The following is a 13315-nucleotide window of genomic DNA, read 5'->3' as shown; positions in this document are numbered from 1 at the left end:
GCAAATGTACTAGAGAGACAGATAGTATTAGAACAGAATTAGAACTGTATTGAAGGCAGTAATGCTTAAATGCTGAGGCCAATACAGTGCTAGAATCTAAATGATGGAAGCTTAACAATTTGGGTGGGAGCCACAAGCTATGATGTTACCCTGTGGACTAAAGGATTGCTTCCTATAAGTGTATCAGCTGCATCAGGACTTCTGTTGACTCACCGGCAACTACAGGTATTTATTTTCATGTAGTTTTGTGGGTATTTGTGGTATCCTGGGGCAAATTTAATTTCTGTGTATAGTTGGAGCCGGCTGGTCTATAGATACTGTGTCTGTGTGGTGGTCCCTGCCTCCTGCAGCATGGTAGTGCTCATGTGAGGGATGGAGGCAGGATATTTGCAGTGTAAGATGCGCATGTATGTTCTGCTTTATTGTACGGATCCCAATTCTAAACAATAAAGAAAATGTATCATCATCCTTAAACGATGAGTGAAACTTAAAAATCTTCCATTTGAAGACTGATATTCTTACTGATCTTCTGCCCTGATTTAAGGTTTGAGGCCTTTTAGCTATGTGACATATCATCTCCCAGTTTAAACTTTGATAGCTAATTCAGTTTTGGTTTTTGTGTGGAAGATGTTATTTAATATTTCTAGGAAGTGTGTCTTAAAGGAGAACCTCTTTAGAAAAGCTTTATTTAGAAAGTGTTGAGAGGTAGTAGCAGGTTGGTTTATTTATCAAGGGAGTGTTTCAACTCCTCTACACTCTACAGTGTTGAATAAACATATATTGTCTTTCGGTGTGTACGTGTAATCATGATAATGGTAAAGTTCACAAATGCTTTTGATTCCTATATTTTGTCTCAAAGGCAATGAGAAATGTGAAAGGTACAGACTGTTGCTTTTTCATATTTGCAGCTACTGAGAAAATAGATCCATGGCTCCATCTGCTGGAGTTCAAAACCAGAACCACAAGGAGTTGCTGTTTATTGAAAGCACGGAGTTCTGACACACTTGTGAGAGTAGCTGCTAGGCAGAAGCTGAAATAAAAAGTACTGCATTTCATTTTTAAGCTGGTGAATTGATGGAGTAGATTTCTCTGGAGATACTGGTGTAATATTTTGACAGTTTTGCCTGTTTTGTGATCAAATTGCATTTTGCAATATCTTGGTGCAGACCAACATGAAAGGAAAATATTTCCATCTGATCAACTTTTTAAATTTCTATTAACAGGGAAAATATGCTCACATTGGTTTCTCATTTCCATTGGTCTGAGCACAGGAGCTCAGAAACTGAGCTGTAGTCAAGCTCTTGAGGAAGAGAAGATTCTGAAAAAACCCACTATTACTCTGCCTACAATTGTTTTCAAAGCAGTTTACTCATTTTCTGTCATTATATCAAACTCTGTCTTGTGTAATGCCAGCTGCAAAAATGTGCATCAGAAATGCATTCCATAAAAAGTAAAAATTGTCTCTTTTTCAGCACTGAGTAAACATTTCAGTTTCAGCAGTAACTGGGCTTTAGAATTCGCAAGTACTACAAAGTAATGGTTGTGTACTTGATCAAGATTCTAACCTCCATACAGAATAGTGTGACTGTTTTCTTGAGTATTCTCATTATGTGCTAATATATTTTGTTCTAAACAAGGAGCCTAAATTAAAGTGTCTTTCTCTGCTGCTGTCTTTTTCCTCTGTTGAAGATTTTAAGAATGCCAGTAGGGATGACAGTTTTAGATAAAGAAAATTAATGGTTTTGTAGAGAAGATGTAGCTGGAGTAAATTTCCCTTTGTAAGGGTCACTGCTGTAAAGTTTTAAGTACAAATACTCATGTTAAATATGGAGACTGGAAGGAAACACCTCCTATATTAGCCATAATAGGACATACATGACAGTTTTTAACTCCTCTGCTGTAAGCAAAAAGGTTAATGGAAGATCAGATTTCATTAGTATCTGGAAGCGTTGCTTTCTTGAAATACTTGTTATTTTTCTTTGTGTTGCAAGCAGAGAAGTTGGCATTTTAATTTCGTGCTAAACTTTGGCAGTTTAGCAGTGCAAAATGTGTGTGTATAGAAATGATACATAATTCTATTAGTTTATTAATATTAAAAATATTACTACAACATTCACAACATTCAAACAGTGAATGGACAAGGGCATGCATATGTGCTGGTATATTTGCACAATGGTATATGTTTCAAGAAGTGTTCTCTGATAGCTATTGTAGACCTGAAAGAGCAGTATATTGTACTTAGTTCATGTTTTATGGGTGAGGATTTCTGCTGTTTAGACAGTAAGAGGAATGCTGACAGTTTGTGTTATTCCTTCAAGAGACAGGAAAGGAGGAATCAACTGAATAAATGCCATTTTGTTATCTGCTGTTAGTGGCAATGTATTCTATTAAAATTTATTACCGCCTGGAAGGACAAGGTTGTGTTTATTCAGGGTCAATCCTAAGGAATAATCTCTTATTATTTAGACACAGTCTTTGTATTCCTAGTGCAAGTTACAGAGTGTGCTTTATGCCAAGTTATCTGCTTCCTTCTGGTCTCAGCTTGGAAAATTTTGTAGTTATGAACTAGGATGGCTTTTTCTTCAGTGTAGTGACAATTTAAGCTGTGGGCAGGAGAGAGAACAGTGGCAGCAAATGTAACCATATAATGTCCATAGATATAATCCTAAAATGTCTATAGAGGTTTAATGTATTTAAAAAACACTTTGTTCATCTACTGCTATTGTACAGCTGCATTCTAAAGTCTTTTTTCAGCAATTATGATCTCTCCTTAAAATACAGGGAAGAACCGTCACAGTCTCTAAAAATCTTGTGTGTATGTGCTTATCCATTCGTACCAATAAGACTGCAGGTAGGGATTCACAACAGCAAAGAAACCCCAACACAGTTAGGGTGTTGAAGTGGTTAAAGAAGCCAGAGGAGCTTGAAGGGGAAGGATGAGGAGAGTTTCATGTGGCTTTTAAGAGCCCATTTTCGGTAGGCAGAGTTGTGGACAGGTGAGCAAGCTGGGATAACAGCAGCTCCTGTGGGAGCTCACAGTTTCTCTTGTTTCTCTGTTTGTCTGCGCTGTCCCCCCTGCAGTTGCTCTTACACAGTGGTCTAAGTGCAAACTTTCATACCTGTCAGTGAAATGCAGCAGCTGGCTCTTCTTCAGTTCATTGGTGGATGTAAAGTTATTCTGGTAGCTCTGTGTGGTCCTGTATTGCCAGTTTCGCTACAGTCAGACTGAATTCAAGTTGGGGTTTCAATCACAGAACCTGGCCATTGTCTCGGTCAGGCTTTAGCTTGCCATCAGAGATCACCAGTGACTTCTCATAATTAGTGACTATTCCCAAGCTGTTTTTCCTGTCCTAAACTACGAAATTGCTTATTGATTCCTGGTGCTTGTGAATAGTGTGGCTGCTTGGCACTGCTTGTTCAGAGTGGAACTGTACTAGCACTTCAAAAGAAAATGTTAACAGCAGAAAAGTGCATCCAATTTCTAGTCAGAAACGGTCTTTGAACTTACTTGTTACACTTTCTTTCACAGTTATATAACATATATCTAGTTTTATTAGTACTTAACTATTCTGTTTCTGTTTATATATAATATAGTGTATGTATACACTACTTAAATATATATATTGCTCACAGATACTTGCTGTAGCCACATAACACGTATTAAATTGCTCATTAGATGAATTCATTAGATGAATTACTTTGTTTATCACTTGGCATACAAACATTGCCTAGACAAATTACTTGGGGTTTATTTTTATGTGCTGTACACCAGCAGCTCATGAAGTTACCTTGGGGCATAATTCCTACAGCCTCTTGAGTTCTTTGTGATTATATATGACGTGTTTTTATTGCTCTCTCTCTGTGGTCCTGTCTTTCACAGTGGTAGTTTATTATAACAACAAAAAGGAGATGTAAGTGGTATATGTTTAATAAAGATTAATGTTCTTCCAGTACATCTACAGTGCTGATCAAAATAAATTCTGCTTAAATATTTATAAAAAAATGCCAAGTGCTTGTGCATGGAAGCACTTCTCTCTAATTTCAAAAAACATGAAAAATTAGCTAATTATAAGCAAATAGGCTGTGAGAGGATTTCAGAGAAGTGTTCAAAGGAAACATTACAGTTCAAATCTAGAAACATGATCTCATATTCTGGCAATAAATTCCTTGAACTTATAGTTCTTTAGGAAGAATTTTTGGTGTTGCATATTTTGCCTGGAGTGCAATGCCATGATTTTCTCTACTGCAAAGTGAGACATACGGCCTTTAGCAGAAGCACACAAAGTAATTAAAATCTAACTAAAAGTTCAGTGAAGATTGGAAAATTTATATCCTCTTCTTTCATGCAAAAATCTGTATTTAGATATAAAAAATAATGATTTTTTCTATTCAAATCATGAAAAATCAGCTATTTTCTAAGAGTGCTTATAGTTTATAAGAACAACTTAAAAACAAGGACATTACGGTATTATATACTTGTGTTATCTTTTGGCATACAGGTTTTATACCCTTACGCAGTGTCACGGTATACAATACTGTTGTAGGATACCAAATGTAAAATTGTATCTTTTGTCGGTAGAATGTTTTAAGCCACGTTTGCCCAGTTTTCCGTGTTGGCTGTTGAACATCGCTTTGAAATCCTGAAAGTCTTCAGTAATGTGTATGCAACAAATTGATGTTGAAATCTCATGTGTTTAGGCTGACTGAAAAATCTGTTTGAGTGGTCTTCGAGGCTGAATAATTTATCTTTTCCTCCCTCCCCTTTATTTTTCTCTCATCCCAGGTTATTTTATTGGCTGTGAAGAACCACGGACCTTTTGTGCCCTGATGGGGGACTCGGGATCCAGACGATCGACTCTTGTATCTCGGTTGCCAATATTCAGAAGAAGTGTTAGCCGGAGACACGACTCCCTCCCTTCCTCGCCTTCTTCTGCCAATGCCACTGGTGTCCACACCTCCTCCCCATCCAGCACAAACTCCAGCTCAGGGAGCACAGGAAAGCGCCGGAGTATTTTCCGCACTCCTTCCATTAGCTTCCATAACAAGAAAGGGAGTGAGCAGAAGCCTGACTCAGCGAGTCAAAATGTTAACATCTCAAATGGTGCCCAGTCCTCTCTTAGCACTTTTCAAAAACTCAGCTTAGACGAGCACATGAAAAGCAGAGGAAGGCATTCAGTTGGCTTCGGCAGCTCACGTAACAAGAAGATAACCAGGTCTTTGACAGACGATTTTGAAAAGGGAAAGGAGCCCTCAGCTAATAAGAATGTCTTTATCAATTGCATAAGCTCTGGAAAGAACGAGGGTGATGATTCAGGCTTTGCAGAAGAGCGAAGCCGATATTCTGTCAAACAGTCCACACGAAAACTTCTCACTAAATCTTTCTCATCACACTACAAATTTTCCAAACCAGTTCCAGAGAGTCAGTCGGTTTCCTCTGTGCAGCAGCCCAGGTGCTTACTGGAAGTTAAATCCTGTGTGGAAAGCGAACCTGTGATGGCCAAGTCGTCTCCTCCATGCTCGGCTGAGACGACGGAGTGCGTGGGCAGCTCCCTGCAGTCCCCGCTGCTCTCGGCTGACCTCACGGCTGCCCAGACCCCCTCGGACTTTATTGCTCTGACCGAGGACTCTGTCTCAGAGGTTGATGCCCTGCCCAGCTGTGGGCCTGGGGCACTGCTCGCAGAGGATTTTGGCCACGATGTCTCTACCTCTCAGGTCTTCTTTAATCCTGCTGCTGCTCCTGGGAGGGAGACAGATACTGTGCAAAGTACTGGCCATTCTGCTGGTGTATCTTCTGTGAGTCATGCAAGCTTGTGCACCGTGGAATCCAGTACCTTATTCAAAACCTCAGCTGCTAATCAAACAAAAGTACTGTTGCAAGCCAATGGACTACACAGTAATGATGCCAGACACATAGAACAAATTAACTCAAAAAATGCACATTTAGAAACCTTGACATTGCAGTGTAGTGAAGAACTAGTGACACTCTCTCCAAAGGCACGGGGATTGAGTGGAAGCAGAGATGAAAGCACTCCATCCAAGCACATGAGAGACACAATTCCTGTAGTGGAGTCCAAGACTGTTCCATGTTCTGAACCTCAATCCTTTAAAACACAACAGGGTTATGAATCAAACCATCTTAAAGGTATGTTTTACAGGTTTTTTTCATTTTTGAGTTTGGTGGGTTTTGGGGGAGCTGGCCTCATTTCTTCTATAATGATGGTTTTGTCATAAGGTATTTTTTAGAATCGCAAATTCTAGCGATGAAGTTCAGAAAGTAGAAATTGTGTCTTCCCCCAAAACTGTAGGAATTAAAGGCAAAGTCTATGATTTTTTTGTTTTTTAGAATTTGCAAACACCCATCAGTGCTGTTCATGACTATGCTTTCCCTAATAGAAAATAAATTAAGAATGCAAGTATTGATTCCTAGCTTGCATTAGAGGCCAAAGCTGGGATTTCTTGAGACATGGCTATTTTGGGCTTGAGCCATAGGATTGCATGATTTGGGATGGAAACATCACCAGAGAAACAAATGTTCTTGTAGCCTGATTATGGGAAATAATACAGTTTACTTTATATTGATGTGGGTTTCGAAATTTCTTGAGTCTTGCTCTTTCTGTTCAACTGATGTTATAGAGTAGCTCAGAGTGGATATTTTGTTGAAGTACAAACTATTCTGTTTCTGCTTCGATCTGAAATAAGTGTCCAAATTCTCATTTTGTCATCTAAGAAACTGAGGGAGTTTTAATTACCATCTAAATCTCACACTGGGTCTTTAGTTTATGAACAGTAATTTGGAAATCTAACAAGATTAAGTGGAAAGACTGTGCCTAGAAATCCCAGTCTATAGAGATACAGATAAATGAGGCGCCAGGCCCTTGAGTGAGGGGCACCTGTCAGAAGACATTTATCTCTGACAGTTTATTTTCTCGAGCCCGCTTAATGACTGGTGCTTTCTAGCTTAATTCTGAGGCTGTATGTGGTGGGCCTAAATTTGAGAGTTAACAAGACAGCATTTGTAGTGATTGCATTAGAAGATGAATGACAGTAAGTGTAAACTCATATAAATTCACGCCCATCATTTTGTTTGGATATTTACCTAGGCATGTAGATTATAAACAATCAAAAACAATCTTGCTTTTTGAAGTAATTATTATTCACTGCTAGGCTTAGTTGGATATCTTGTACATAAGTGGCAATAGAAAGTCAGATTAATCCACTGAATTAGCTTTCACCAGAGGCTACCTCTTTCACTCAGAACCTCAGTCACTTTGGGGAAAAAAAAATAAATCCCTTTTATCTATATTACTGGTCCTGAACACTGAGTTTTTCTTCCTTGACACATAGTCTCATCTGTGAATGAGCTCTTATTTCAGAATCTGCCTTGCTAGAGTGTAGTGCAAAACACCAAGTGAGCAGCTTGGAGGGATGTTTAGAAATACCCACTGCATTTCAAACTCATGCACTGGCAATTTAATATTTAATTTGTATTTCAGTAAAGCAGCTAAAGGGGGTTGAAATCATGATAGGGTTTTTTTTGTAAATTGGATTCACGTTCACAGAAACAGTTGAGCTAATACTGCACTGTATAAAAAGTTGATGATTAATTGTTCTGGTTTTTTTAGTGCTGTTCAAAATACTTTTTTTTTTTTTCCTGGTGTTGTGATGAATGTATTTCAAATTAGAAATTGGCCAAGCATACAAAGGAACCACTCAAAATAAGATAAAATCTCACCATGTGAAATGAGTCTAATACAGAAAAAGCTTACATGGCATTCAGTAAGATATGGTTATAAGTACACCTGTTGCAAACAGACTGGTTTGAACATTTGGTTTTCTAAAACAGTATTTAAACGTAGATGTGAATACAAAATATTTCTGTGCATTTTCTTTGATAATAGATATTTTCTCTTCTGTACCTGGTCTCATAGCTGATATCATTATAGATAGCATTGTGAATGTGACATTAATGTATGAGCAGGTTTGATGTGCGGTATCAGTTTGCCATTTGATGGGCCCTTAGTATATACCTTTATGTATTTTTATGTGATATGAATATTTTTGAGAACCCTTAGAGAAAATGTCTCTTCTCCTGCAAAATGCAAAAAAAGGATAAGATTTTCTGTATGTGTGACATTTATTATGCTATTACACTTTGATCTTTCCCCATCTCTAAATTTGCCCTAGCATGTCAAAATATTTTTTCTCCTCTTTTCTGGTATGTTATTGTTTTAACTGCACTGAGATTTTGCCCACTGACTGCAGGCTAGGTTTGGAAGATGCAGGTGTAAGGCTAAACTAGGAATGCTGAACAGAAACGGAAACCACTGTGCTTTCCTGAGTTACGTAGGGATAACAAAGTTGTCACCTGGCCCTTCAAAAGCTGGGCTTGCCTTTGGGCATAGGGTAAGGCAGGTCGGATTTTGGCACCACTGGACTTGTGATAGATGGTAGATTTTACTTTCAGGGGTTTGGAAGTATCCTATGGTGAGGGGAGAAAGAAAAGGATGGAGCAAAGAGTCTTTGTGGATTCTAGGAGGAGCCCTGGACTGGGCTGTATGTGCTGAGCATGCCTGTCATTGGGGCTGAACACTGAACTGGGGGCCCAGGTGACACCTTTGCCTAGGTAAGCATGGTCTGCTTTCTACAGAACTTTTCTCATGAGGTTTCTTTTCAGTGTAACTATTTCAAGCAGAACAGTTCTGATTAAGAAAACATTTGTAGAGAGCATTTCCCTGTAACAATTGCTGATTGCTTCTCTCTTTGTAGTTGATCTTGCCAATAGCCTCAGTCCATACCGGGAAAGCAGGTTTGTTGAGAAACGACTGAGGTCCTCTTCAGAAGGTACTGCTGGGGGCAGCCGGCTGATCATAAAACCAAAGGATGGAAATGCAGAAGAGCTTAACAGCCTAAGGAAGCAGAGAGCGAGCTCGTCCTCTTCCAAAATGAACAGCATGGTGAGTTTGATTCCCACATGCATAAGTTTTTTTTTTTGTCGGATTGGTGTAGCTATAGTGAGAAGCAGAGACTTCACAACTAACAGTAAGAAAGAGGGCAGGAGCTGTCTCAGGCTTCTGAAATGTGATCCAGGCTCAGCTTCAGATACTAAAAGTATTTTTTTGCCAGGTGTGGTGCTGTGAAAAGTTTTGTGTACTTTCTCGGAAGAGTTTCTTGTTGACATGTGTTGGTGATTTGCTTGTGCTATTAAAGCATGGAGCTTTTCGTGTGTCTCTGTTTTCGCAGGCAGTTTGCATCCAAATATCAGTGAAAACATGTAATTTTTCAAAGGCAGAAAGACCGTGATGACATTTAAAGGTGCTGTTTCACATAGGCGTACAAAGCATTATACGGATGGAGTTCATGCCCCAAAATACTGGTTAGCCCTGGCTCAGGCCTGTGAACGTTTTTTGGGTTGTTAGACTCAAGATGTTAGCCAGATCTCTGTGTTTAAGTACTAGTTTACACTCATGCTGTAGCACTTCATTCTGTTTAGCTTTGTATTAATGCTGGAAGTGGGGCGGTGACAATCCCAGAAAAAGAAGAAGTAGGCAAAAGATGGATGGGATTAAGTTGTAATCTGATCCCTCTTTTATGTTTTGTTTATGAAATATATGAGCTTTTTCCTCATGCCATTAGCAAGATTGTCCAGAGATTGACGTGGTTTGCTTGTGCTTATTGGTATTACAGTCACAGACCAAGGACTTCTAAAACAAGATTAGAGAGCGTGCTCGTGAGTGAAGGAAAATTATTCCTGCTTTCCCCCTAATACATATGGATATTATCTTCCTATCTTAAGAAGATAGGGGCTTCTTTGTAGAAAGTGAGGTTTAGGAAGTATATCAAACAAAATCAAACCTGAAAACACACTTTGCCACCCCACAAACAACCAGAACACAAAAGAATAAACCAGAGATTTCTGGAAGCGAGATTAAAAAAAAAAAAAAAAAAGGAAGAAATTGAATGTTCTTAATAATACATATTTGAGTAGGACAAAGGCCTCTCCAAAATACTTGTCACAATCAATTCATGTTTAACACCACAGTAGCAGATTGCTACCAGTGAATGGTGCTAATGAAGAATAAATTCTAGGTAAGGAATCAGTGGTACTACACAGAGTAGTAGTAAAAAAAGCTAACTTTCTTACGTGGCTAGAACAACACGAGTCACATGGTTGTCTGTAGTCATTTTGTTCCGTTCTGAAGAAAAATGAACCACAGGTATTTAAGGGATGGCAAATCCCTGGGGGAGAGCAGAGGCCCCCGTGGCAAGGGCAGCATTGCTGTGCAGTCCTGCTCTGTGGCACTGCTGCGGATGACGGTTTTCTGGCGTCACCCGGATATCTTGTTAAGTGAAGAAACTGTGTGCCTGTATCTTTGCCCCTGCTTGTGTTCTTTGTCTTGCTGGCAGGCAGTGTGAGCTGTTTCTGCTGAGGGACTGGGAGTGAGGACCCAGAAAGTCTCTCTGAAGGGTGTAAGATTTTTACACAGGAGATAGGAAATAAAAAATTAGCGTCTGAGAAACTGTTCTTTTTCCTAAACATCTTGCTCAGCAGAGTAATCTTGCGTTATTGTCACTTCTTTTTTCCAAGATGAAAGGTAAAAGCTTAGATAGACTGACCTCCTAAATACTGGGAATATGTGTCAAACCTACAAACAAGGCCTCTGCTTCCCCTAAAAGTGGCCTTAACTAACTTGTGAGGTGCTGAAAGTAATTTATATTCTGACTAAGACCAGTGCTGTTTGTAAATGAAATCTAGGGAAGAAAAAAATCTTTCAAAATAACTGAAAATGTGCCAATTTCGTAGTATTGTAAATAACAATGTGAAACAAATGCTTGAGATGAATTGGATTGCCAATTACGTGTTTACAAAGCTGCTGTTCTTGCAGTGGCCGATGTCTGCTACAAGAGGGCACCGTTTCACCAGAAATGGTTTTGGAGAGCAATCACTGCAATTCAGGACTTGTGTTTGAGCAGTTTAATGTCTCTAGTCTGTGCAGTATAATAGACCCTTTCCAAATGGAAAGTATTGAGAGTGGTGTAATTTAAAGAGATGCATATCACTGTATAAACTCCAGTCATTCTAATGCTCCAAGAATGAACTTATAAGTTAACAAACTTTAATCTTTTGACATAACATACAGACTAGTTAACTATGTCTCAGAAGAGTGGTAGAAGTTATGCTTCACCTGCTGTTTCTACCTAGGTGGTTCTTCTTTTCCAAAGTGTAAGAGAGACAGAAAGAAAAATGTGAATCAGCACAGGCAAATACCTGAATGGTCTGAAATATGCACTCCCACAAGACCAAATTAGATTTATCACATTAAAAAAAAAATCAGACCACACAAAATCACCCTAAATAAATTCTTTAAGAGGATTAGGAGACAGAACAGCAGGGAAAAAAGACTTGATGTGTAACAGTACTTGGTACTAGGTGAAGGTGAGATGTATGTGACCAAGAGATTTATCCATCACTTCTCATAGTAGTGGCTGATATGGAAAGGTGAGTGTCTTGAATATCACATTTATCAGTACAGAGGCAAAATGTTACTTTTTTTTTTTTTTAATGTATGGTAGAGATTTTTAAATGCTAGCAAATTAAAGTCGTTAAGACCAGATAGTCATGAAGGATGATATGAATGGAAGTAACTGCATTACTTCAAGTTAAAAAGAAAACTTGAGAGAATGGTGGGAGCACCTAGATTACACTGCCCAATTTCAAGACATGAGCTACACTGTGCTGTATGCATGCAAGTGTTTTCACTGTGTCTAGAAATACAGCTGCATATGTGCATATGGATCAAGACTGCCCGCTTACATTTGGCTCTTGCAGATCTTCCCTTCTGCCTCTCTGCTGTTCTTTATAAGGAAAATAGTTATTTGTCTTTACAGTTGTTCCCTTGCCCATACCTGTCTATCAGCATATGTACTACTTAACTAAAAAAATCCCTTTTTTTCCAACTTGTTGTCTCAGTGGGTGAACATTATGTTCTGTAGACTGTGTTTCTCTGGGCACTCTTCAGTACCGTTTTCTCTCCAGTTTCTCATACTTGAATCTTCTCTAAATGTTGCCTGTTCTTTGCTTCTTAAATCCAGCTTCAACTTTTCACCCCTGCAGGTAAAAACTTTTGTGCTTGCCCTCTGTGCTGCATCATCATCTTCCTTTACCCTAGAGCAAACTAGCCTTGCAGACTTGTGCCAGTCCAGTTAGAGCAGCACAACTTATTTTTCTGGATTCTTGCTTTGACTGTGCCATTTTTTTCTTTGCATCTTTCCTGTGGTTTCTATATATTAGATATAAACCCAAGGACTTTCAAGGCCTAAGGACATCCCATCCTGTTGCCCTTCAGCTTTAACAGTGGCCCTGTTTCCAAGTTGTCAAATAATTGCATTCATGTTTTCTCCCATGCTGCCTATCATGCACTTGGGTAACTGCAGTTACCACAAAATTTGCTTCATTTCCTTTCTCAATTTTCACTTTACTTTTTTGCCCCGCCTAAAGATAATTTTTCAAGATGCTAGTACTGTATTACTAAGGTTTTTACTGAGCTTTTTTTTGCTTATCCATCCAGGGCTGATGCTTAGCCAAAATCCCCCTTTCATCATCTTGTCCTATGCTTGTTATGTGGAGATGCACATAGTACTGAACATAAATTAGGAGCGGTGAATGCAAAACCCCGTGTCAGAATACAGGGCAGTATTTAATGGACAGGAATTCAATTTCATAAGGGAAGTAGATTAATATGTTAGTTAAACATTAAATTAAGAAAATCAATAATTTACTGTTTCAGTGTAGAGGGGGCCATCTGACATTTTGGGAATATAGAATAAAGGTAAGTAATTGACACAGGAATATGCTTGCAAAAGAGAGATTAACTGCAAATATTTGAGATTTCTAGTGTGTCTGGAGGGAGCAGAAAGTCAAAGCAGACATCTCTAATGAAAGTGTGTTATGGCCAGAATATCTGTGATAATTATCCAATTAGCAGCTGGAGTCTAAATTGTGGTTGGTGTCCTGGATATTGTGTGTGTGTAACTCTACCTCAGTTTTGTTGCCTCTAAGTGATTTGGGGTGACTTAGCATTTAACAGTCAGGTTTCTGGTATACTTCAGAAATGGTACTTGCAATGATGGAGCAATTATCCAAACCTCTATATTCAGGTATCTTTCTGTGTTTGATATTGTACCTTATCAGGCCATACCCAAATCTGTAGCTCATGAAAGTGTGCTTTTTGCTTCTCACAGATAACATGATTTTTAATGTTACCTAATTTTACCTTATTTATTATCGAGCACCCGTTTTAATCCAGTTGCTACATCA

General features: G+C 38.8%; 1 protein-coding gene across 9 annotated transcripts in view; it reads left to right on the top strand.

Annotated features, from left to right (window-relative positions):
* The window catches only part of CCSER1 (coiled-coil serine rich protein 1), a 628091-nt gene that overhangs the window by 85393 nt on the left and 529383 nt on the right, over window positions 1-13315 (top strand). For all 9 annotated transcript variants that reach the window (XM_066186375.1, XM_066186374.1, XM_066186373.1 and 6 more), the window contains 2 exons: window positions 4784-6142; window positions 8767-8954. In XM_066186375.1, the coding sequence (XP_066042472.1) occupies window positions 4828-6142; window positions 8767-8954 (1503 nt within the window). In that variant the 5' untranslated portion in view covers window positions 4784-4827. The remainder of the gene's footprint in view (window positions 1-4783; window positions 6143-8766; window positions 8955-13315) is intronic.

The sequence above is a fragment of the Chamaea fasciata genome, unplaced genomic scaffold (genome assembly GCF_029207755.1).
Source record: "Chamaea fasciata isolate MVZ Bird 193981 ecotype frontalis unplaced genomic scaffold, bChaFas1.0.hap1 SCAF_6, whole genome shotgun sequence".
Taxonomy (NCBI): domain Eukaryota; kingdom Metazoa; phylum Chordata; class Aves; order Passeriformes; family Sylviidae; genus Chamaea; species Chamaea fasciata.
Note: the sequence above shows the minus strand (reverse complement) of the source record. Positions and strands in the feature narration are given on the sequence as shown.